Source organism: Saccostrea echinata, unplaced genomic scaffold (genome assembly GCF_033153115.1).
Source record: "Saccostrea echinata isolate AGI-Se365-2 ecotype Australia unplaced genomic scaffold, CSIRO_AGI_Sech_v1 ptg000014l, whole genome shotgun sequence".
Lineage (NCBI taxonomy): Eukaryota > Metazoa > Mollusca > Bivalvia > Ostreida > Ostreidae > Saccostrea > Saccostrea echinata.
In genome coordinates, this window is record NW_026889763.1 from 634932 (window position 1) to 660000 (window position 25069).

Consider the following 25069-nt stretch of genomic DNA (forward strand, 5'->3'; position numbering starts at 1 on the left):
TAGTGTTGGTAAAGATTTCTTTCTCCTTATCTAAAATTTCTTAAGTTATTCCCCTTGATTTATAACTCTCCTGTGAAAAGAAGATTAATTGTATATATGGGCCTGATTGTGTTTTGGCAGAAGAGTTCATTAGAAGATAAGGGAACGCTGTTGGAGACACTTTGAAGCTTGCTGAGTCTGGGAATTGATGGGTTTTTTCCAATTACGTGGCTATGTTAAATATTTTGCTCTAGATTCCAGTATTCCTCAGTCAGGATTAATTGTTATGTCTGAAGTCTTTATTATCCTCCTTTTAATTGATTACATAATGAGGGTTTTTTCTGGGTCAGTGTTTCCCTAACTGATAATAATAATAAATTATGTTGGAATTTTCAACTTTTTAATCTTATAACTGAGGTATTCTCAGTATTCCGTTTATGTGTTTTCGAAGTTATTGAAAATACTGTCTAAACCTTTCTGCCAGTAAGTAAAAGCGGTTTTGACCTAGAATTCATGGTGAGACCATATTAAAAATATTATTTGTCTGAGACATATATTAAGTAAAGAATTGTGCAAGAGATGCAATTAATGGTTCTGCTAAACTATTGTAAGGATTGAGGCATTTATTGAATTATTTTGTATTCGAAAAGACAAGAGTTATTGATTCATTTTGGCAAATAATAAATGTGTTTGCTAACTAAATATAACATTTTGTGTCAAATATTCCTGAAGATAGACTAAATATTCAAGTGTGCATTGCATTAATCAAGCACAATAATGCTTGCATATAAGAGATGGATGCACAGCAAAAAAAAAATAACTGTCTGGGTGAATTTTTTAAAGAGAAAAATGACGACATCACATTATTAATGGAAAATAAACAGTTCTTGGCTACAGAAAAAGTCCCCATTGACAAATGTTACGTCAAGAAAAAAATAGTTATGTGCCGCTTGTTGACAGATTCAACTAATCATTTTCATAAAATGCTTGAAATATGAAGTTTATTTTTAACCTTTAAAAATGTGAGTCCACTACAGAGTTTTACGATTTTAAAATTCGGGATGACATATTTTAAAGGGCAAAACAAATTGGATGAAAGAATAATGTTGTAAAGGGGTTTTTGACGTTTTTTGATACTGTTTGAAATAATATTGTCTTTTTTATTTTTTTCCATTGATTTTATGGTAGGGAAAACAGAGGAACATCTCTGTTTGTCGCAATTTCACTGCCAAATAACAAGACGGCAATAAAGTATCATTTCTCCTACAGTTATTGACATCGGAATTTCTTTTTTATTCACGTTCCCCATGTTGTTTGTGCATGCCAATTACTTTCCACAGTCTTGAAAATTTATTTATGATGAGGAGAATATTATATATTGATTGGATGAAAGCTGCTCAAAAGCTGTTGCACTGCTTGGAATGTTCTAGGGGGTAACATACTTTCACATGATTAAAGAAACAAACTTGTGAGTCATTTCCCTTTTTCATGAAATGCCTCCCTAATCTTGTTCATTAGAATTGGCAGATTTGTGTGTGTTTATGTGTATATTTGTATGTAATACTATGTATGTTTATAAAAAGATAGAGAGAGTCAGAGAGAAAGAAAGAGAGAATGGTAAAATGTCTCTCATTGCAGTCAAGTATGTGGGGAAAACACACTTTTAATTCATGTAACATGTTTTTTTATGCGTCAGATCTCTGTGCCAGATTTTTTTTTTCCGTTAAGCTATTTATTTTGAAAGCTTTTTATTTAACAAGTCTCAATACGTATGACCTGAGCCCATTTTGGTTGCTTTGCCAAAAAAAAAAAAAAATGGCTGCGAGCACCTGCCATATCCCCAATGATATAAGCAGAGTCTGCAACATGTTTTCTTTATTGTGCATGCCTTTGTTTAAAGTCTCGGATTTAAAAATCCGCCAAGATGTTCATCTTTATATATCAAAAGACCCCACTCCCCGTCTCAGCATGACTTGGCTCCTTCAAGCTAAATATAACAATGATCAGAAAAATTAAACGAGAGGAAAAGTGCACGCACGACTGCAGCTGCAGATGAGACGAGAAATATTACAAAGGTACATCAAATATGCAATTGCGTTGCATTGTATAACTTGCCTTAGGGCTTATTCTCTCAGATATTTTTATCAGTCTATGCAGTGTGTTATTCAGAAATCTGGGTAAATTGTCTTTCAAAGGCCATTTATAAGCCTGCCATGAATAAATCAGGCTTCCTGTCTGTTTAATTGGGTTTCTTAGAAAACATTAAAAGCACAACTCTTTCCCTTGTACGTCTCCAAGTCTGTGTTTTACATATATTCTTTGCCAAAAAATAAATGGCATCTCTATGTTTTTTTGCTGGCAAAGTATCATATTTATTGTTTCACTTCTTCATGCAAAAGGATCTTCAATAACATTAGACCTAATACTACTGATTAGTACTAATGTACTTCTCTCAGAACATTTCCCTATGTTTTAGACTTTTCCTATCATCGTACATTTGTCTTCATCCGACATTGAGCTCCGAGTTGGACACACATGCAATGTTTTGTCAGAACTAATTCCCGTCCTGATCCCATTGTGATATATATTTACGTATTTATCTGTCAGTCTTGGTTTTTATTTAGTGCACAACTTAACATAACTAGCAGGATTTACTTTCCAAGTAATCCTCCATCTTCTGTCTATTTTGCTATGTATGATTACTTTATAAATGACATTAATTGTCGACGTAGTGATTAGTAATCTAGATGGAAGAGAAGGACGTAACAATCTCTTTTGTCGAGGAATCTGAGATGCTTCTTTTCTTGATACCACAACAACAGAGAAAACTCAAGTAGCAGGCACCAGTTCAAGGTCAGCTCATGACCTATAGGTCATAGATTGAAAAAGCTCCTGAAAGTTACTATCTCAAGAAAACTGGCAAATATATCTTTTTTGGGGGGAATTAAATTCTGAGCTCTTTATAAAGTTGGTGTTGTCTTGTTTTGAACAGATGTAAACAAGTTTTTATGTTTTCAGGGCTTTCATTGCAAAATTATGCACCATTATGATGCCATCTTTGATGCATAAGAAGATAACCTTTTGCTATTAATTGACTTTTAATGCCTATGTGTTATGTCATACTGTATGGTTTATGTGTCTGTCTATCAAATTCTACATTTATTAACACAGTTTTCACACATCGCATCATTCTGCAAAATCCATGTGATAAGTGCTTTGTTAATATGCAAAGCTTAAAACTCAGTCGAGAATAGTATCACAGATTTATCCTAATAAGGCCACATGCTGTCTCTGAAAAGAATATAATCTAATACAATAATCTGTCTAGCCTTTCTCTTTGCCCGCAAAACTTGAGATAGATGGAATCTCAGGGGATTTCATTATGACATCACAGACAAAAATTAACCCATCATGTCCCTCAGCGGTCCGACACATGTTAGCATAATTCTCTCCAGAAAAAAATGTTTTATGGGGGCAAAAATTTAACAACGTAAATGTATAGACCTTTATTCTAGATCAGTGATGGAGATAGTAAAGTGAACATTTCAAGATGGCATAAATCTCTCTGTACAACTGTTTCATCTTCAAAATCAGGGAAAAGAAATGCATTTTTAAGATAGCAGATCAGTTATAAATGTTAATTATGGTCACTGAATTAGAGTCAAGAAGCTGTTCTAATTGTGCTTAATGCAGAGATTTCAAACATAAAGAAAAGACGACTTTCCACAAACACATATCCGGTTTCTAAAATTTCTGATGTAATTTTTTAATTGACTACAAAATGATGACTAACTAATCCATTGTAATGTAAAATATCGGGGATGTAAATCTTCGTTTTGATGGAAAAGCATCACTAAATAATGGAGCCCTATGAGAAAGAGTGGCATATTTTGGCCATAAATCCCATTGTCGGAGACTAAAGCGGACTTGGATTAGCATAGTGCGACAGTTTTTGTCAATTTGCCGTACTGATTGGTTATCATATCTGTCAAGCCATCGGCCGTCAAACGCTGACATTTGTTGCTTTTTCCAATGGCGTAACCCTGCGTGTACACAAAACTTTTATGGCCGTCACATGGAGAGAACCATTTTCATGATTGCGCAATAAAAATCAAAATTGGATTTGCATGGTAGAAAACGAAAACTACCCATCCTATTATTTTGTCTATCAATTATTTTGCAATACATGTCACAGACCAGCAAGCATCAGAGAGCTCAAGTATTCTTCTCACATAAATGTACCGGTATACAAGGCTTTTCACTATAAATTGATGAACAGATTTTTTAAGGTGACAAATTCTCTAATGGGTTATATTTTTTTCTTATTCACATAATTAAGTTTGAAAATTTTTTATATAGATCAGGCAGGTGGTAGAGATGTCCCTTTTTTTGGTTTAGTTGCTTGTACAGGATTTGATTTTGATTTCTCACTCTTTTCCAATTTGAAAGTTGAAAATTGATGGTGGAAAAGATAAATTAGGGAGTGGAGACTGACTATCTCATGATAAAGCACATTTGGTGGTTCAGCATGAGTGATCTATACTCTAATGTTTATACATTCTTTTTTTTTCTCCAACAAGAAAGCATACAAAAAAACATTTCATATATTTAAAAAGATTTTAGTAAGGGGCTAAACTCTGTGTGGTCTTTAAAGGGAGTAAACTCTGTATGGAATGGGATCTCGGTATTATGTCGCCTGGATGAAAGGTCATTCCATGGAAATCAACATCCTGAGAATCTTAGTAAGTGGCATTTGATGGATAGCTGATTAAGCAGTGTACAGTATTTATGGAGGCGATAATTGACAATTATTACTTTGACTGATTGCCATGTGGTATATTGACCAAGGCAATAAAAGACAGGTCAGTGACATAAAACGTTGATTAATCACCTTGACCAGGTATATTGAACAGGTAAATCAGATGTCTAGTTTACACAGGATAAACATCTTTCAGTGAAACCTGAGCTTTTTCTTTTCCTTGTTTTTAATGACTAATGAAAATAATGATCCCATTGGACCTCATTAATTATACAGTACCATTGTTTATGGTGTTGTGAATTGATTGATGGAGGAGCCACTGTGTGGAGGTCAAACTGTGGTGATGTTTATCCTTGGTTTTTTCAGAAAAGTCTAATTTCTTGATGTTGCAGGTGTTTTTAGCCATACTGGATTCAGACCTGACATCCTTGGGGTTAGTGAACAGCCAGGATTAGAAATGTTTGTCTGTCATGCAAAGTAGTCATTTATAGAAAGAAAAAAAAACATTGCTGAAATATGCACTAGGAACATAAGCCTAACACAGGCTTGTTCTTTGACTCTTTTTAAGAGTCGGAAGACTTGACTTACTAGACTTATTTCTGTTCACTCCTTGGGGAGCATAGGGCCGCAACCACACCGCATGATCGTACTCTGTTTTGGGCTATGTTTTTTAATTGGGTCCAGGTAAAACCTGCCTCTTTTGCCTCCATTTCCACGGACCTTCTCCATGTTTGACTGGGTCTCCCAACCCTCCTCTTTCCTTGTGGGTTCCAATCCAGAGCCTGTTTTGTGAGTCGGAAAGGGGATGGGGATTTCCTTCAATGTTTTGTGTCTAGCTCTACTGGCCAGAGACCAGAAAGGCTTATGTAATGAGGAAGAAAAGTACCATGGCCCAGACGAGGATTCGAACCTGGGCCCCCTGAATTACTAGTCAGGTGTCTACCCACTGAGTTTTCTGACAAGCAGCAATCAAACCTGCCAGACCATCATATTTTCCTCCCAAATGTATCAAGTTTCAGTGCATACAGGACTAAACAGCAGGAGGAGTAGCCATTTGAAAATTTGTTCTGGTCTGGTCTCTGTTTAAAGACCTTTAAAATTTTGAAAGAATGAAAATTTCAGAAAAAAAAAAGAAATGTGCATGCAATATCAAGACAGATTTAAAGTTGAAGTACACAGATGGAGTATCCTAATAGCTTTAAATTCCCCAATATCATTGCATGTACTTTTAATATTATACATATTATAGTGCTACATGTTTTTCTAAGCTCTGAGAAAAGTACATATACTCTAGCATAATTGCTCCTCATCTTAAGTGACCTCGGTAAGTCACAGGCACAGGTAATATCCATGATCACCTGTACAAGATGCTGACGAGATCTACACCTTCAGGAGAGCAGAAACTGGCGAGAATACCTGTGTAGACCAGGTGTAAATGTCCACAGACAACGAATAATGCTTGGAAGGGAGTTTCTTAATTTTAAGAGATTAATATTAACAGGTGAAAAAGGTGCATATTATTTTTTATGTTCTGAATGTCAGACATATTTCTTGTTGGATGTGGCTAGGTGGACGCGAGGGATTGGATTAAAAAAAATAATAACTGGCATTGATTTTTTAATGAACAAAAAATTATGACAGTGAGCGATAAATGAAAAATGAAATTGAATTTTTTAAATGTCAGAGTGTTTTATGATAAACTCTCTCAACTGGGTTGTTTAAAAAAGTTCATAGAGTGTGTAGATATGTTATAATAGTATTGATTTCCATAAAGAAGTGAAAGATTTAAATGCTAACAATTAAAATAAAACATTACAATTGATATTAATTTGTATGCACTGATCTCCATTTTAAAATTTGTATAAGGTATGACTGATCCCTAATTTAAATAAGGTCTATAGGAAAGCTATGCCCCTGGGAAGCGTTGCTGATAAGGATCATTAAGTACTGGTAGACTTTATCCAGAAACAGACAGCTTATCAGTGTTGAAATGTGTCTGGTCAGTTTGGTCTACAGGTAGTAGGGGACTACATTCTGCCCTTATGTTTCTGTCAAATGAGGTCATCATGAAAGCCTATATACAGTCAAACCTCGTTATCTCAAACTCGATGGGACCAAAAAAAAACTTCGAGATGTCTGAGGATTTGAGATATCCAGGGTAAAATACTTGAAGAATAAGGGGTTGGGACTTCCCAATCACTTCAACATATCCATGGTATTCGAGATATCAGTGTTCGAGACACCGAAGTTCAACTGTATTTGAAAGACTTTTAGGTGATAAACAAAAACTCATTTCTCATTGAAAAGATTAGTAAAAAAAAAATTGTGAAAGTTTTCCATCTATAAATCTTAACTTTATTATACATACTTGAAAGAAATTGAATTCTGTCAGTATACTGAGGAATTTTCAAATACACATTTAGCCAGAAAAACTCTAAGATATCTCCAAATACTCCCTTGTGTTTGAGGTATTACAGCGTTTAAGCATGCCATTATAAAAGGTCAGTGAAAGCTAGTTTTTCTTTCCCTTTGATCTCTCTGACAAGTTGCAGTACATGGTGTTTGAACATATCCTATTAGAGCATTTATCCCTTTAGCTGGGGGGTAAAAAAAGGACTCTATACGTCAGGAAAATCTGTAAATTTACCTACAAAATGAATTAAGTTTTTGATAGAAATTGTGGATTCAGCAATTCAGAGTCTGTCCAGGCCTGAATTTGTAATGTGTTTATAGCTGAACTTGTGAAATAAAGTAAACACTTGGTCGCTAGAGAATTGAACCTATTAACAGTGTTCCATCTGTTATGAGCTAGCCCTGTAATCCAGCTGCCTAAAAAAACATGTAAATTCCATCAGCTTTGAACACAAATGAAGGTCTCGTGTGTTGTTTGTATTAGGTTATCCCAGACTTGGAACTTTTTGATGTTTGGGGTGAGTTTCTGTTTTGGCGGGTCTAAAAAGTGCTCTTTTACGGCATGTCGAGGTGTTTTAACGAAATAGATAACCGCAATCTTGTGCTGTGGGAGGATTGGATAATAAACATGCTGAAGATCTTCAGAACGATCAAATTGCTTGATTATGTAAGCTTTTTCACTATCCATTAAGAGAACAAAAATTCTTGTAAACCTTCCCAAAATCTAACTTTTTTGTTTGTTTCCTGCAATATCCCACCAGGTAACACTGCCATTAACAGATAACACAGAATAGAGTTTCAATTGACCCAGAAAAAATTAATAGTTCTCAAGTTCCTTAATTTCAGTGTATATAGATTGATCGCCTACTTTGTTTTACTATTACCAATGAAGGAAAAAAAGTCATTTGTAATTTTAGTGTTGGACAGAAAATGGAAAACGGTTTTATTGAGTAAGGGAGTTGCAGAAACGAATCCTGATATTTATGTGCACAGAAAAAAGAAGCATTTGAATCAATTTTAGTCTCTATCAAGTGTATAAAGCCTTGCTCAGAATTTGGCCTCGGATCTGAATTTTTATTATGAATAATGAAGGCTTAGGCCTGTAATAAAGCAATTTTAAATGGTATGATAGTCACATTAGCATTGCTTGTTTTTACGATCTCATGGCATGCAGTAGATGTAAGAAACCAATGGAAAGGGATTGTCCTTAAAACGTTTTTCAAAGAGGCATAATATAGATAAATATTGAATAACATAGATTCCAGACTTCTATTAGATGGTTCTGCAGTGTGTATCGGTAAACTTTGAGTCCTATCACTTGATCTTGGTTTTTTTTCTCTAAGGGAGAAAACTGCCCATTTTTAGCCACGCATGATGGGATTTTTAGAGTTACTAATTTCTATGTAAAAGTAAACACCCGACCCCCCCCCCCCCCCCCCCCTGCCCCACAAAGGATTTTTCAGAGTTATAAAATTTCTGTGTAAAAGTAACAATCTTGGAACCCTATAGGAAACTTGGACTTTTCTTAAAATGGTAAGGAGAGTTATATATCTGAAGAAAATTGACTGAGGAAAGTGTTTTATGCCAGCCCCCCTCCCTACCTACCACCACAAAATAGATTTTTCAGGTTTGGGCAAGTTTTTTTTTTTAATTTGTCACAAAATTCTCAAGTCTGACATCTATTATGACTAGTTGATATGGATCCCCTCCCTTTGGAAAAAAATTCTGGATCTGCACCTTCCATGCCTACAAAATTCATTTTTATCTTGAGCTCAGTAAATGTTTGAAAATTAATGAAATCCTTTAATGTATTTGTTTCTTGCAATCTTTATATACATTATTTTGGAAGTTTCTTTTGTAGCTATAAAGCAGTGTTTTGATTATCTTAGGATCGTGGTTAATCTAATTTACAGTATCAACATTGACATTTAAATCAAGGGAGTTTATGCCTGTTGTCCACTCTGTTTGTTTATTAATGGTCAGTACAGACGGGGGTCAGCTAGAGGTCATTGCTGGTCAAGTAAACATAACAGCTGTCTAGGATTGACAGAGCCTGGGGAGTGTAGAGATTTCTAATGAATAGCCAGACTGACCGTTGGGATGTAGAAAAAGTGTGCAGTGTCTATCACAGCTAATCAGATCAGGCAGCTAGCTCCTAGTAAATGGTCCTTATGGATTGACTTTATCATTGTGACCTATCAAGATCTTTCTGTTTAATGATAATCACTGTTAAATCCTTAATTTTAAAGATGCACATGGTTAAATATGTTTGTTCTGACAGTTTATTTTTCACGAAAGTACTATGTTTACAAACATGAATAATTTAGTAGAGTTGGTTTACTTTTCCTTATCCATCATCAATGTTTTGATTTAAAAGAAGGACAGATTTTTTTATTTAAATAAGGCTGGGTGGTCATCAAATTACTAAACAGATCCACCTAAAAATGAAATATATGAGCCATAAATCTTATAGTAAAGAAAAAAACTAATATTTAATGCAATTTCCTTTATTCTAACACAGAGCTCTTCTTTCCAGGAGTTGTAAATAGTATTAAGATGGCCACCCAGCTCCCTTAATTACAAAAAAAATGCTTTTTTTGGTTATTAACATTATCATTGAGACAGTGAACTTAGTACAATATTTATGGAAACATTTTAGTCTTCTGCACTAAAAGTAACTATAAATACCCAAAGGAGTCACTTTGATGGGATTAAATGAAAAAAAAGCTGATATAGTAAAGGAAAAAATGTAATGAGGAAGGAACAATTAGCTAACTGATCTTGGGAACAGTATGATTGACAGTTGATGAATTAGTGAGATTACATACTAATTTCACCATCACAACACTAGGGACGTGCATATTGGTGCAGTATGTCACCAGCAAGCATTGGGTTTGTAGATTTGTCATTAGAAGATGTGGTTTGCTACACCCCTGTGTATCGTACTGTCCAGAGTATGTCAGTGTTCAAGCTACAGAAAATTCAGGAACATCGTTGAATGATGTACGTCCCCTCTGCACCAGAGTAGAATGTCATTTCCTAGTTTGTGGCAGTATGGACTCAGGGGTTACCTAACATTTCAGTGTCTAGAGATAGTTGACAGGTAAAGATGTTAACATGATGCAGCAGAGAGCAATGACTTTTGGGAAATTGGTTCTTCACGGCCTTGACCTGGTCCCAAATCCAAGCTAATTCATCACAGAGCAGTGTCATTTGACAGGTTGCTGCAGATCACAAGAGTATTTATGTAATTTCCTGTGCATTAAGGTTCAATGTCATTCAGTTTTCTTCCTGGCCCAAGAGAAATTGTGCATTAGCAATTAAGAGTTTTATACCCTACCTAAAATCAGTTTATCTGTCCTCAGATGAAAGTCTCGTTCAAAATAATTGGAATGATGCAGCAGTTGTTTATTATGGTGGTGGTTGTTTTTTGGTCGATACGTAAGTCTTCCAATAGAACCAACATCCATCCTCGATTTATATGAGTTTGACCACTATTCTTTATCTTCACTTATTTCTTTTAATATTATATTCCATTTTCGTCAATACATAGAACGTGAAGGGGAATACTGGGGATTAGTTTTGTCATTATCTTGATGGAAAGGAAGATAACCCTGCAGAAGCAGTTGCTGTTGGTAAATTGTGGCATATTCAGATGCTGCAATGACAGGATCATATTTGATAAGAATTTTTCATATTGAAGTGGAAAAAATGCTTTCAGCCTTCTTCATTTAAAAGTTGTTGACCTATGATTATAGTTTATTAAATGTTTATATTCCAGTGTTCTTTACTGCTATAGATATGTCAAAGAAGTGATTGTCACACAGCAATAAGATGTAAATTTATACCCAGAAAGTTAATATGAAAGTTTCCCAGCAAAACCGTGGAAGGTTAAGCTAAACAATGCTAATGGCAAAAGAGCATAGAAGCATGTAAACTTTACTAGAAATCTAGAAAAGAAGTAAACATAGAAGTAAAAGCATTACTAGAAATTTCACAAGAGCATAGAAGTCTGAACATCTCTAAATATTCCAAAAGAACATAGATTTAAAAGCATTCATAGATTTCTCAGATAGGCATAAAAGTAGAAGCATTTATTTATATAAATTCCAAAGGAGTCTGCAGAAAAGCATGAGAAGCATTAACATTTCCTAACAGTATCAAAAGAGCACATTAAAGCATATATAAAACTTTCCTTGCAATATCAAACAAGCATTGAGACAATTATACTATCCTAGCAAAAACACAATGTAAATAATCCTCTACTATGGTATTTACAGTAGAAGAGTAAACCATGTTTTTTATTATTATTTTTAACCCAATGCTGTTCATCCTCGTAATCAAATTTAGGGACAAAGTCTGATGACAAAACTACAAAGTGCAGTATGGCATTACCATGAAATACACTGCAGAGAGTTTGCCTTTCGGAAATAATCTTGTTAAGAGGTTAACATTTTGTGTCATTTCCTCTGAGAGTTTTGAAGATTTTTTTTTTATAATACACATTTGACCATAATAGATGTTCAGCTCATTCACTCTGCTGTGGTATGTAAGCTGTTTAGAGTTAAGATTGGAGAGGGGAAGGGAAAGGGAGTAGATTTACACTTATTTTTCCTTTAGCTGGCTCCTAAAATTGGATGTCTGAATTTATGCAAGAATCAACATGTCTTCAAATCATAAAAAATGTTTATGCTGACTTTTAAACATACCATATACATGTAAATTATTAACTGTCTTAAATTTGCAAATTTACTAGTATTCAGAGCAGAAGTATTGCATAATTAACCACTGCAAGTTATTTTCCATCTATTATTAGTATGATTTTTCTGGTTGGGTACACTGTATTCCAGACCTTTTTGACAGTGATGCAGACTGAGGTCATAATAAAACCTGATGATATGATCACAGACTGTAATGGTTAAAATTGTAATCAAGTATTGATTGATTGATTGTATGTTGGTTTACATCCCATTTGAGAATTTTTCACTCATAAAGAGACATCACCATATACCCATGAAGGGCTTCAAATTTAGACCTTTACTCGGCACTCAAGGCCATTGAGCAGTGAGGGATCTTTATCGTGCCAACCCCTGCCGTGACACAAGGCCTCAGTTTTTAAGGTCTCATCCGAAGGACCCGCAACTTTCACTTCAAAGTACCGAGCGCTTGTTGAAGGAACAGTTGCTACCTATTTTTTATCGACTTAGGTCAGTCGCAGCTGAGATTCGAACTTGAGACCTATCGATCACAGAGCGAGTGCTCTACCGACTGAGTTACCATGATTGTCTTATAATCAAGTAAGAAATAAAACTTAAGAATGTCTTATTTTTTTATTTTATGGAAAATAGCCAATAATCATGATCTATGCTGCAATCTCTCCTGAAACAAAGGGTGAGAAATTATCAAAATGCACTTTTGGATTTACCAAAAAAACAAAAACCAAACAAAACATCAGGTTATATTAAGAAGCATAAAATTTTCAATAAAAGAAAGCAAAAACAGAAAAATTATGTAATAAAACGTCTAAGGTACTCATATTTGAAATTCATTGGGGATTTAAAAAAAAATTAAAAAGAAACAGCTGCAAGTAAAAATGTCAAAAGCTGTTTAGCTTCACATTTTTATGCCTGCTTTCATAAATTGCCCCAATCAGACTGAAATATGTGGCCATTCTGGGGAATTACATAATATCTACAGAGTTTTTGGAAAGTGTCTAGGGATTTCAGAGTAACAGCGTCTGAAGGTGCCATTACTTTACTATCAGAGTATCTACTTTACACGAAGGGGAACAGAGATGGGAAGGCAATTAAAATCTGTATCTAACTGTGTTATTGCAGATACCCCTCTCATTCTCAGCGTGCATAAGAGATACTATATATATTGATTGTTAAGTGCTGGTAAATGATGTGCCTCAGACAATAATGTGCCCGTCTTCTTTAATGATACTTGTTACATAAGCTTGTAATTAGGTAACTTAATTACGTTATGAGTCAATTGGGTAAGGAATTTTGACCCAAACAAAATAGTATTACTCTTATGTTAAGATAATGTATTGAATAAACAATATAGGTATCTAATGGATGGATCTGATGATCAGTTTGTCAAAATTCTACATCTCAATCTCAGCCATTTACTATTGTAAAAAAAAAAATAAATAAATAGATATGTAATTTTCTGCTAGCTCTTATATAAATGAAATCAACTTACATTGTAATCATCTATAATAGTGTAACCTAAAGAAATATGGGAACCTCAAGGCATTAAACACCAAAGATATTTTTAAGTGAGCTAGGCCAGAGTCCCAACTACAATACAGTTTGAGTAAATTTCAGTTTCATTACCTTAAATATTTAAATATATATATAATTATGCAGTCCAATTTCGTTATCTCGAACTCGAGGGGACTGCAGAGATTAAACTTTGAGATACCAGAGATATCCAAGGACTCGAGATAACAAGGTTAAAAAACATATAGAAAAAAGTGGTTGGGACTGCCAAATCACTTTAATAATCACTTGTATTCAAGAGATCCAAGTTTGAGATCGTGAAGTTAAACTGTACATGAATTTTTTTCAGTCCTACTTTGTGTAACATATATCAATTGAAGTGTAGCTAAAAGTAAACAAGAAAACTGTCAGACCGGCTTTCTACTATTAAGGGGGAAAATAAATATGATGCTTATTTATTTAGTGATATCTCGACACAAATGATTTTGTAATGTCAATGCATTTAGCATGTATTTTAGGCCATCTTGCTATTGTTAGGAAAGCAAAGTAAGCAGAGAATTTTGCATCATAAAATGTTTTTTTTTTTTTTTTTGTGAAATATTTATCTAAATTATTTACATCATTTCATATATACTTTGTAAAAAAAAAATTTCCAGACATTTACATTGATACATAAATTGTACTTCTTGATTAGACATGGGGACTATTTTAGTATCCTTTTTGGTGCAGTGCCCAGGATTTCAAACATATATCTATAAGAGTAAAGAATATTAATTCACTTCATGACTTTACTCATAAAGTGATCATAATTTTTATGAGTGCAAAAATAGCTAAAATGAATATATATTTCAATAAAACAAGTTTCTTGTTTCAGAATTATGAATGTATTAGATTTGGTTAGCTCCCTCGGACGGGATTTTAGGTATTCATGTCCCGACTCCTAGCCTGTATCTTGAAGATTTGAGGAATAAAAGTTGTCAGTAAGGGTTCATTGGGCATTCTCCTTCTTTTCCTTCATTTACATCCCGTCTAGACCAGGTCTGCAAATCGATCCAAAGCAGAATGTCCAACTTTTCTCTTTTTTTCATAAAGTTTTTGTTGCAATGCCCAGCCACATCAAATTAGACAATTGGCAGAAGGCCAAGCAGATTAAAATGAGTGCGATCAACTGGTCTGGGTTTTATTTATGGTGCTTTTTGCCTGTATCAAAATGATATGATCATTTAATGATGAGTCCAGCTTCTTCATGTATAGACAATTAAGGCATTCCTTTTCTTTGTTCTTGTAGATACAAGGGTAGTCAATGGACACAGAAAAACAGAATCACTATTTGCTTCATCTAGATCAATTTTTATTAAGGGAAACAAAATATATAAATTATTAACATTTAATGATAAATGTTTGAAACTTAAATATTAAAGATAAAGCTATAGTTGATAAATGTCAAGAAGTCATTGAAATAAATCACATTGTGATTTATGGCTGCAGGTTCTGTCAAATTAATCACTCACTAGAAATGTATGTACATGTTCCCAACAATCTAAAGCCTGATAAAGTCTTAATTCCTTGTTTCCCCTCCCTAGAAAACCATTAGTCTTTGGAGCAGTGTATCAACCGTTCGATGGTCATTTGTTTATTGGTCTGCCATTTTTCCATAGAAGTTAAACTTTCCATCTATTGTTTTTGCTCAGGATTTCTGATTCCCTACCACTGATTAGCGGCATTTTCTATTGGAGTTGATTAGAGCAGTTGATAATAAACAGTTTCCTTCTTTAGATAGTGATATTTTCTGAAAAGGAAACAGATTACATGAATGGGTCCCTTTATGTGCCCAACTTCTGGTAATCTCAATTTTCTTCTCAGATACTATTCAGGGAACAGCAGGGTAATGGGCCTTCTTGCCAGGCGCCAAACAAGAGGCTTTGTCGGGAACACGAATTGTATCAGTATTTAGCAAGATAACAAGCATAGACCCTTGTAGAGTTGAGACATTATAATTGTGGCTAGGCTAGGACTGGACTAGGTTGAAATTTCTCCAACAGTTAAATGTTTCCCAATCAGTGTGCTTCCTGCAGTAACGAAAATGGATTATGTGTAGGAAGTGCTCCAGTCTCTGAAGCATTATTACGAAACCGCAATTTTCATTTGATTTTCTGTGATCAGATTTATTTTGAGATGTCTCTGCTGACTTGGTGTTTTTGCAAGGCTTCAGCAGCCTATTTTAATCATGACATATACGTCGTCATTTTTCTGAAGTTTTTCATCATAAAGTCAATCTAAGGAAGCTATTTATAGGCTTTTAAAGAATTTTCAAATCAGAATTTCCTAATTAAATTGATTTGATTTCTTTTTTTTTCACAGGGGAAGTGTCAGAGGAAAGACCCTCCTTGTAAATATCTCCACCCCCCACAACATCTACGAGAACAGCTGTTACAGAATGGTCGAAATAACCTAATATTAAAAAATTTACAAATGCAAGCTGCTGCAGCCCAGAATTTACTACCGTCAGCGGGAATTGTGCCCGGGATGCTGCCCACCATTGTGAGTATTACAGTCTTGTCATATGTACAATTCTGTACGTACAGACCTACATGGTTGCTAATGCTTTATTTGCCAAGCCATTAGTATCTTAATAATTATGTTTTTATATAAGCTTGAAATTCTTGTTTTACATACAAATATGTTAAAAGTCCCAAAATCTTGTATCTCAAGATCCCTCTCTAAAGATGATAAAGCCATCTTTTTTTTCGTTTTGGTGCACCTGACCAATGGTCATTTTAAGCTAATTAATAGTTATATTGATTCTCCGTTGACAGTTACAAGTTTTGTCGGAGAAAGTTATGTCAAGTGACATTTCTGTTAATGGCAGACAGCAAACACTGAACCTTCAGAAGATGAGCTTGCTTTTAGATTTTTATGGGCTCTATAGCCATAAACTGGTGCGATTTGCGAATATGTTTGTTCCGACACAATTTTTATCGATTTTGTCTGTCATAAAAAACATTTCACTTCAATATTATACTGCTGTGTAGTATGCCTTAAGTTTTCTTGTGCAGTCTTGTTAAAATGGGTAAATTTTGTTATGTATAATTTATTAAGCTAAAGATGATGTAAGATTCCCTTGGGAAAGAAACTGAATATTTTACAAACCAGATTTTTTTTTCTACAGTGAGCCAGACAATTAAAGCTCAAATTGAGCACTTAATCAAGAAATCCTGTTTGGCTATAAATTGTAAGGGTCACTTTAATTAAAGTCCAGCTTAATTAACTTATGAGATCCATTTTTGTGGACAAACTTGGAAGAAAAACATTTTCTCTTCTCAGAAGAGCATTATCAGAATGCATATATGCACAAATTGACTTGACACATCTTGATAAATTTGCATTTAAATGAGCAAACTTAGCTTGCAGACTTTTGCTTGCAAATATTTCAGAGATGTTGATTATTCATTTTTTCATTATTTTCTTTGAATTAATTGCTAATTGTTTATGATAGATGGGAAAACACTGGCAACTCACTGAACCATATCCATGCATGTTTAATTCACTTCTTATTTTGAAGCAAGACTTTTTCTGATTTAAGAAAATACTTGTAACGAAAAATTCTGAATGTCTTGAAAATGGATAAAAGCCATTAAGTAACTTTGCAAGCATGAAAGATAAAGAACAATTTCTAAATGGTGTGTTTCGGTGATCTCGCCTGCTAGATTTGTATTCCAGTAGAAGCCATTTGTTTCTTCCATATCGCTTGCCAATCTTAATAATTAACTCCATGATTTGTGTACACTCTTTTTTGGCTCTCTTTTGTATAAATTTAATATTCAAATTTGTATGTATTTTATATGTATATATTATTGCTAGATGGCGCTGACAATGTTTGATTTTGATTTTTTTTTTTTTTTGAAATATAACAAAAGCTGTGATTGGTTCATTTCATTATCACATCCATAATGGCATTATAACTTTTTAAAAACTGGAACCTCAGCCAATCGCAGCTCTTGTTACATTATTCTCATCATTTTCTAACAAGAGCTATGATTGGTTTGTTTATGTTTTTTGCACCAGTTTGACATGGATACTAATTGGTTTTTTTGCATGTTTTCTTTCTGTTCTGAGGCCTCACCAACCAGTAAGGGATCTTTGGCTGCCTTGCCCGCCCTCTACCCTACAGGGCAGCTGCCCACCGTCATGGTAAACACTGATTTTACCTTTCTCTTTGTCATCCAGGCACAGCTCTCTGACTTATGTTGCTTTAGGTACAGGGAAAAATTGTGAAAGCTTGAGCAGAATTAGGAGGGGGTGTTAAGAAGACTAAGAGCAATACTTAAGGTTCTTTGACTCTTTGACAAGAGATGTAACTCTCATTGAAATAAATGACTATTCCTTTAATGAATTTTCAAGTTAAAAGCCTATTTCTCTCAAATTTTGTCCTGCAAGTATAAGCTTAATTTGTGAGTATTTTTATCATAAATAGATTTCTTTTAGACAGTCATTAGTGTTAAACAAAATTTTATATGAGTGAATAGTGGTTTTGATGAACCTTAATTCGCAAAGCATAAAAAAGGAGCAGATGTGTCAGAGAGAGGAACATATGGGGGAGGGGGGGGGATGATTGAATGTTATCAGTTTTGTTATGGAACTAAAAGTATTAACCTAAATCAAAGTGGTGATTGGTATCTTTTTCTTAGGAAATTAAATTCACACGAAGTTTAGACCACTGCTTAGTGCATGATCAGCATGATCGATTTTCATCAATTGCCCATAATTTTTATATTAATTAATTAGCAAATTTGTAGAAAATGTTCTAAAATTAGGGAGTGGTTACTTTGAAGAAAAAGCAACAAAAGTCCTGATTTAAGAACTATATATAAGCTTATACATGTACCATATTAGCAACTGACCCTTTGTGTAGTTTGTAGATGGTTTGTATGCTTTCATTGCTTAATGATGTATGGTGCAGTTTATTTTCAGCTTATTTTAATCATGATTAACAGAGTTATATACCCTGTTTCATGTAATCTATTTGTATAATTATAAAGTATATTTATGCACTCTGAAATTTCTCATACTTTCATATATCACATTTGCCTTATATTTAAATTTAATATCTATATATTTTGTATATAGCATTATTCTTTCCAAATTGAGTCAGTTTACTTTCATGGGAGTTTCTCCAAGATCTGAATATCAGATTGCATTATCATTCAATTTGATAATTTTATTGACCAGTATTTTTTTTTCCAGAAAACACTAACAACTTTTATTAGCTGTTCTTCAAAATTAATTTTCAAGGAAATTTGAATATAAACCAAATTAAAGTTAACAGAACTAATGGCCTCAAAAAAAGAAGAAGGATGTTCATGCTTTTTGCAACACACTTCTCACATCATCCAGCGATTAAGAGGCTTAATTAACTTGGACTTTGTCATTTTTATTTTTTAATTATTTTCTTTTTTATTTATTTATTTTTCTTTTTACTTGGCTTCTTTTGAATTTTCTATAATTACGAGATCAATTCTTGGCTGTTTCAGATACCAGACAGAGCTTACGGATGGTCTGGGGGGGTCCTCACAAATGCAAGTACTATTTCCTGTTCTTGCTTTTGTTCAAAGCAAGCTTTTAAATCATATTCAATTCCATCTTTAGAAGAAAAAAAATAAACATTGCATCGCTGCAGTATCCTTTTAGATTTAAATTTGCTTCTTGTATTCGTACAAAGCAGTGCTTTATAATTGTAATCTTTCAGGCTCTTGTTGGAAGAATTTTTTTTTTATTATTTAGCTGAGAAAAACCATGGTTACCATTTTTTCATGAGTATAAAAAAAAGTCAAAAACAAAAAAAAAATGAGAATCTGGTAGAAAAGTTTGCCTCTATTCTTTATCATGTCCCTGGCTTACACTCCAGATTCATAAGGCAAGTTTCTTTGTGAAATGTTTGAGACAAGTTAATTAAAAAATAACTATAGGGGCCCAGCAAGAAAGGATATTGGAGATTATGCAATAACCATGAATGTTTTCTCTCCAATCTGTCATTTTAAAAAAGGAAAAAAACCTTCGAGCAGATGATGATATATTTTACAAAAATGAAAGATATTTAAGGAAAGGGAGATGTTCCAGTGTGGAAATTCAGTCTATGACAGATTATGGTTGGAAGATGGCCATGAGAATTTTTTAATTAAAAGAGATATATAGAAATGTTTCAAATGCCCTAAATAGAGATGTTACAAATTCCCTAAAGAAATCGGGCAATTTATCTGGTAGAGAAAGCTTCCAGTCAAAACAATGAAATGACAAAATCAATGTAGTTGGATTAACATGTGTCTTGCAATCCTGCCATAAAGGATATAAACAAAAAGCCGCCATTTCCTTCCTTCAGAAGATGTTATAATTTGTAGGTTTCCTCCCTTAAAGTAATTACTTTACGATCTTCTTGTCAGGAAATTAAAAAACACACACTTGTGAGCCTTTTGTGGATATTTATAATTTTCACTTGTCTAGGGTGGTACTTTTAAGTGCAGAGAAATACGATGAATGACAATATTTTGAAAATTTGAATGAAAAATACAGTGGTTATGTATGACTCATCATCTAATATTTATAAACAAGAATTATAGTTATTTTTTTTCTCTCATAATTGCCCTTTTATACCTGTAACTTGATTGTGGAGGAGAGATGTCCAACCAGTTATAGCACTTTGTCTTACTTGGGAAATTTTTAAACTTCATGCAACTTTTTTTGAAGGTTTTCTGTAAAGATGTGTGCTTTTGGCATCTTATGTTTTTGTATATTAAATTGTTCTAGATTACACGAGCTCTTGTGTTTGACTTCATTTACAATTGTATTTATTCATGTTTAAAGTCATGCTTAAAGCTTTGAAAATGTGTCACTGTAGCCATTTTGATAAGAGCACTCAATTTTAATTTGCACATTTCTATTAAAGTTTAAATATTGATTGTTTATTAAATATTGAAATTAAAAACTTGTTTTTCATAAGTTCATAATAGTAAAAAATGTATCCAAACTTATGGTTTAATTCAGCATAATAATTTTTGTATATATAGGGACACCCATATCTTGCCGGATCCGTTCCCAATCCAACATCCATCTCCTATAATCCATACGTAGGGATGCAGACGGTATCCGTGACTCCGCCCTCCGTCAGTGAGTCCGCCTCCCAGCCAATCTCTGGTGTTATCCAGGCTGCAACTTCTATAGCCCAGAATAAAATTACCCGGCCAGACAGATTAGAGGTGAGATGATTGGTCAATGCTGATTGACCAATCAAAATTGATGTGTTATTTGTGTACAATTTAGGGCAGTTTTTGTGTTTACTATGCTTTGTATTTTGAGGATAGTTGTTTATTTTTTATGGGTTGGAGGATGATTTTTTACGATAATTATTTATATCGGAAACATGTACAACAACTGCAAAATATATAATTAAAGAATTCATGGAAAGCTGATGAGCTGATGGAGAATTAAGTGATAAAGGTTCAAAATACAAAGACAGCATGTCTAGTATCGTACTGCTATTTTAGTATATGATTGGTATAGACTGTATCTACATTTTTAAATAGTATATGACCTTTAATGACCTCTATACATTGCAAGTGACCCCCTGTACACCCAGTGTATCACATAGTAGCATACCAAAGAAATGCAATCCTCCAAATAATGCCTGATCTCTACCATTGACAATCAGAATTAGCCAAACAGATTTATCTACCTCGCAATGTATCCACTGTACATTTCTTTTATTTAATCTCCTAGAAAACTGACTTCGGCCTTTGCCATGTGATATATTTTCACCCCACGTTTCGATCTCTTTAACGGTGCTGATGAGGACAATTCTATATTATAGCACATTTTCCTAATCTTACTTTCATTTTCCATTGGTACTTCCCAAACTATGTATTTTTTAAGACAATTTTCTGAGGCTTAACTGTAGAATTAACACATATACCTAGAGGGCACCAGTTTAGTTGCTGCTCACTTTCAAGCTATTCACCTCTAAAGCTTCCAGAACTGTAGTGTTTAACAGGGCAACATGTTTAGGGTCATTTGTAGACTAACTATATCTCCAAAAAGGAAAAAAGTTACATGAGAAACTTGTTGGAAAGACTGCTTAAATGAGAACAGATAAACAAGTTAAATCACTTTAAACAAAAATTTTAATTTCATTTTGACTCGAAAATTATGATTCAAGTGTTTACATTTGTTATAAAATTTGTTGCAAGAAAAAAAATATTGTTATAATCAATGTTCATGAATTAAGGAACACATTTGAAAATCATTTTCTTGTCTTTTCCAAGTAGAAATCTTTTTGTATGCTGATAAGTATTATTTTATTACTAATGTGACTTTTTTGGAGGAGGAGATGGAATTAGTCTTGGGAATGATCCTGACAGAATAGCCCCCTTTTATGGTCCGTCTGCTGTTTTTGTCTAAGGTTTCTGGTGTGATTTCATTTTCTGTAGTTCTTTCAGATGTAGTTGGGGTTAGATGCGAGGTAAAAATTTTCTGCTATTGCCAATGATATAATCCTGCTCTTACATTTCAAAATTCGCAAAATGATTGCCAACATTTTTTTTCGTGATGGATTGTGTATGCTTACATAAGTTTGAACCCCTTCATTTGTCTTCTCTCTTTTCTCCATGGTTTCTGCCAGTCTTTTTATCTTCAAGCAGAAGAGTTCCTGAAAAAATATAAGATTCATAATCTTGATCCTGGATACGCTTGCTATTTGCTTTGTTTATTATGTTAAATGTAATGTAAAAAGAAAATGAAGGGGTTTAGACAAATGCGGGCTGTTGTTGGAGAAAGAAAATAGAAAGAAGGAACTTGACCAGTAGTTGCTAACAATATTGTTTTGGCCTTTTTTGAATGCTTTTGCAGGTATGTCGAGAGTTTCAGAGAGGGTCTTGCACGCGACAGCCAAGCGAATGTCGCTATGCACACCCCCCAGATAATGTAACAGTCGAGACGTGCGAGAACCAGGTTACAGTTTGTATGGACTTTATTAAGGGGAAGTGTACACGAGATTCGTGTAAATATTTCCACCCACCCCCTCACTTACAGGCCCAGATCAAAGCAGCACAACAAAGAGCTAACTCCTCTGCAGCACAAGCTCTGGTAGGCTTATCTCCCCTTGTTAAAATCAGAGTTATAGAACCTTACAATGGTGCTACCAATCTTAAATCAATTCTTGTGCAAAATGCAGAAATTTTTTTCAAAATATTATATTGAAATTTCTACAAAAGTATAACATGATGTTAAATTAAAAAAAAATCATATTTCATAACCTGAAACAACTTAATTGCATAAGAAATATTTGATCGTGAAACTCTGGATATAAAAAAAAAAAAGAAGATAAAATGTGATTGATGAAAGCACACAGCCTCTGATTTTGATAAGATCTTCCATGTCTGTACTAGTGTGAAGATGTAAACACAATTCTGATTTCTCTGTAACACATCTAATTGACTGTTTTGGAATGGGAAAGTAATGGACAATTTTGGCTGAATGATTTGCATCTTCACATTGTGGTTTTCCATCTGCTTGTTAATTAGTCTTATCCCAATAGTCACTGTTTTCCAATGCATAATGCTAATTTCTTGTATTCCTTCTTTTTGCTTTTTGTAGTTTGACTTTGTATTAGAATCGTAATATTTTTAGTTTTGATTATTTGATCTTTGTGGTCTTTGCCATTGCATTGCATTTGGTATTTCCATCATTTTTTTCACAAACTGTCATATTTGATTGATATGTCAAATTCACCTCTCTTAAAATGCCCAAAGTTGGCAAAAAATGAAATATTTATTTGGCAGTAAAGAGAATTCTTCTCTTAGCAATGCTTTGGCATGATCACACTTTGCTATGCAGAATGATTTTGATGAATCACTTTTAACACTGTAAATTGGGTCAGGGTTATCTTTAGAACCTTATAGACTTGACCTTTAAACCCTTCCTATCTCTTTAATTCACTACTATTCTACCTCGGAAAAAAGGCACAAAAATCTGATAATTTTGTTTCTTCTTTTTCCTTTTTTTCAATTTTCTTTCTTTGGTTATTAGCAGTCCCAAGAGCTTTAATGCTACAAGCTATAGATTTAGAAAACACACAATTCAGTCATCATACATGTCAAGTTCATTGTTTGAAAAAAAAATTGTAATTTCACTGTCCAGCATTAATAAAAACTTAAGATGTATCAAAGCACATAAAAAGTTAACTTTTCTTTGCTCCATTGATTTGAAATTGAATAATATAAACTACTTCAAAAATTCAACCCGCTCTTAAGGTGGTACATGCCTGATAATTTTGTCATGGAATTCTTCACTGATTTGTTTTGTAATGATTTTTTGATACTGTTTATATTAAAAAATGAAAGAATGGAAAATAAAATGAAATATATAGTAAAGCCTTTTCCTTTACTTGACATGTATGACATGAACTTTAATTGCAAAAAATGACTTTAAAAATCTGCCTGACCTTTCACCTTTGACCTCTCTGTAGATATGGCCAGTCAATTTGCAAAGCTTTTTACCCTTTTAGTTATATTAGTTTTGCTGCTTTCTACTGAAAATATAACATTTGCATTCACATTTCAATGAAAAAAAGACAAAAAAATCCTAAACTTTGATTAAAAAGTATTTGAAAAAGAAATTGCTTTTGCTGGCCTTGACACATGCTACATCTATTGTGCGTGCACTATGAACTTTGAACTCCGCTTAACCCTGTAGAGACCCTTTTTTAATACCTTCTTTCCTCTCACGGCACCGTGTACAAGAACAAGAGCAAGAGGGGGATAAAAACATCATCAGAAATCTCGCTAGTTTTTGCAGATCGACTGTTACAATCTCCCTTGTTAAAACTCTCCTCATGGGGGCTCTGCAAATGAAGGCCAAGTCAGTGACCCAAAACTTCAGCATGCCAGAACTGGTTTGATTGGTTGATATAAATAAAATTGATATATTTTAATAGTAGCTGTTTTTTGATTGGTTGTATTGTTTGACAACAACAGGTTATCACTGATATGCTTCATTGTGATTGGTGATTTTTTATATATACATATATCACTTGAGAAGATATTACTCATATTCTTATGTATTAAGCTTGAGCTTTGTTTAGTTGGATTTTGTCTGTATTTTATCAACTTAGATGTAAAACAAAAACAAATTTGCTTTTGATACACCAGCCTCTGATGTTGACGACACTGCATACAGACAAAAATGTGGGATGAGTATGAATGACATTATAGATATAATTATCATTTTTGATGTGACTGATATTTTGTTCAAAGATTTTCAAAGGAATTGGTGAAAGAGAAGACCTGTGTTGATTTATTTGAAATGTGATCATTTCTTCCTTTGAAAATTGATTTTTTTTTTAATTAGTATCAGATCTTTTTCTTTTTCACTATTGATTTTTCAAGAGTTTGATACAGTAAAAATTGCATAAAGATATTGAACGAAGTTTTCAATAAAATACAGTTATTGCTCTCATTTTTAGCTACTAAAAAAACCCTCATTAATTTCAAGTTTAAATATGTATTTTTGCAAATAAATATATTTGTTTGACATTGAAAGGGACAATAACAATGATAATGCAATAATTACTTTCATCAATATTGTAAATTGTAAGGGGAAAAAAAGGGGGGGGGGGGGGGGGGAGAAGGAGGGGTAGTGACAGTAA

General features: G+C 33.6%; 1 protein-coding gene across 4 annotated transcripts in view; it reads left to right on the forward strand.

Annotated features, from left to right (window-relative positions):
- Window positions 1-25069, forward strand: part of LOC133186595 (muscleblind-like protein 1) — a 62466-nt gene that overhangs the window by 24341 nt on the left and 13056 nt on the right. For all 4 annotated transcript variants that reach the window (XR_009721071.1, XR_009721073.1, XR_009721072.1 and 1 more), the window contains exons 3-7: window positions 15739-15918; window positions 17494-17568; window positions 18909-18953; window positions 20439-20627; window positions 22273-22509. Coding sequence is in view for 1 of the 4 variants with exons in the window: in XM_061321820.1 (XP_061177804.1) it covers window positions 15739-15918; window positions 17494-17568; window positions 18909-18953; window positions 20439-20627; window positions 22273-22509 (726 nt within the window). In the remaining 3 variants the exon portion in view is untranslated. The remainder of the gene's footprint in view (window positions 1-15738; window positions 15919-17493; window positions 17569-18908; window positions 18954-20438; window positions 20628-22272; window positions 22510-25069) is intronic.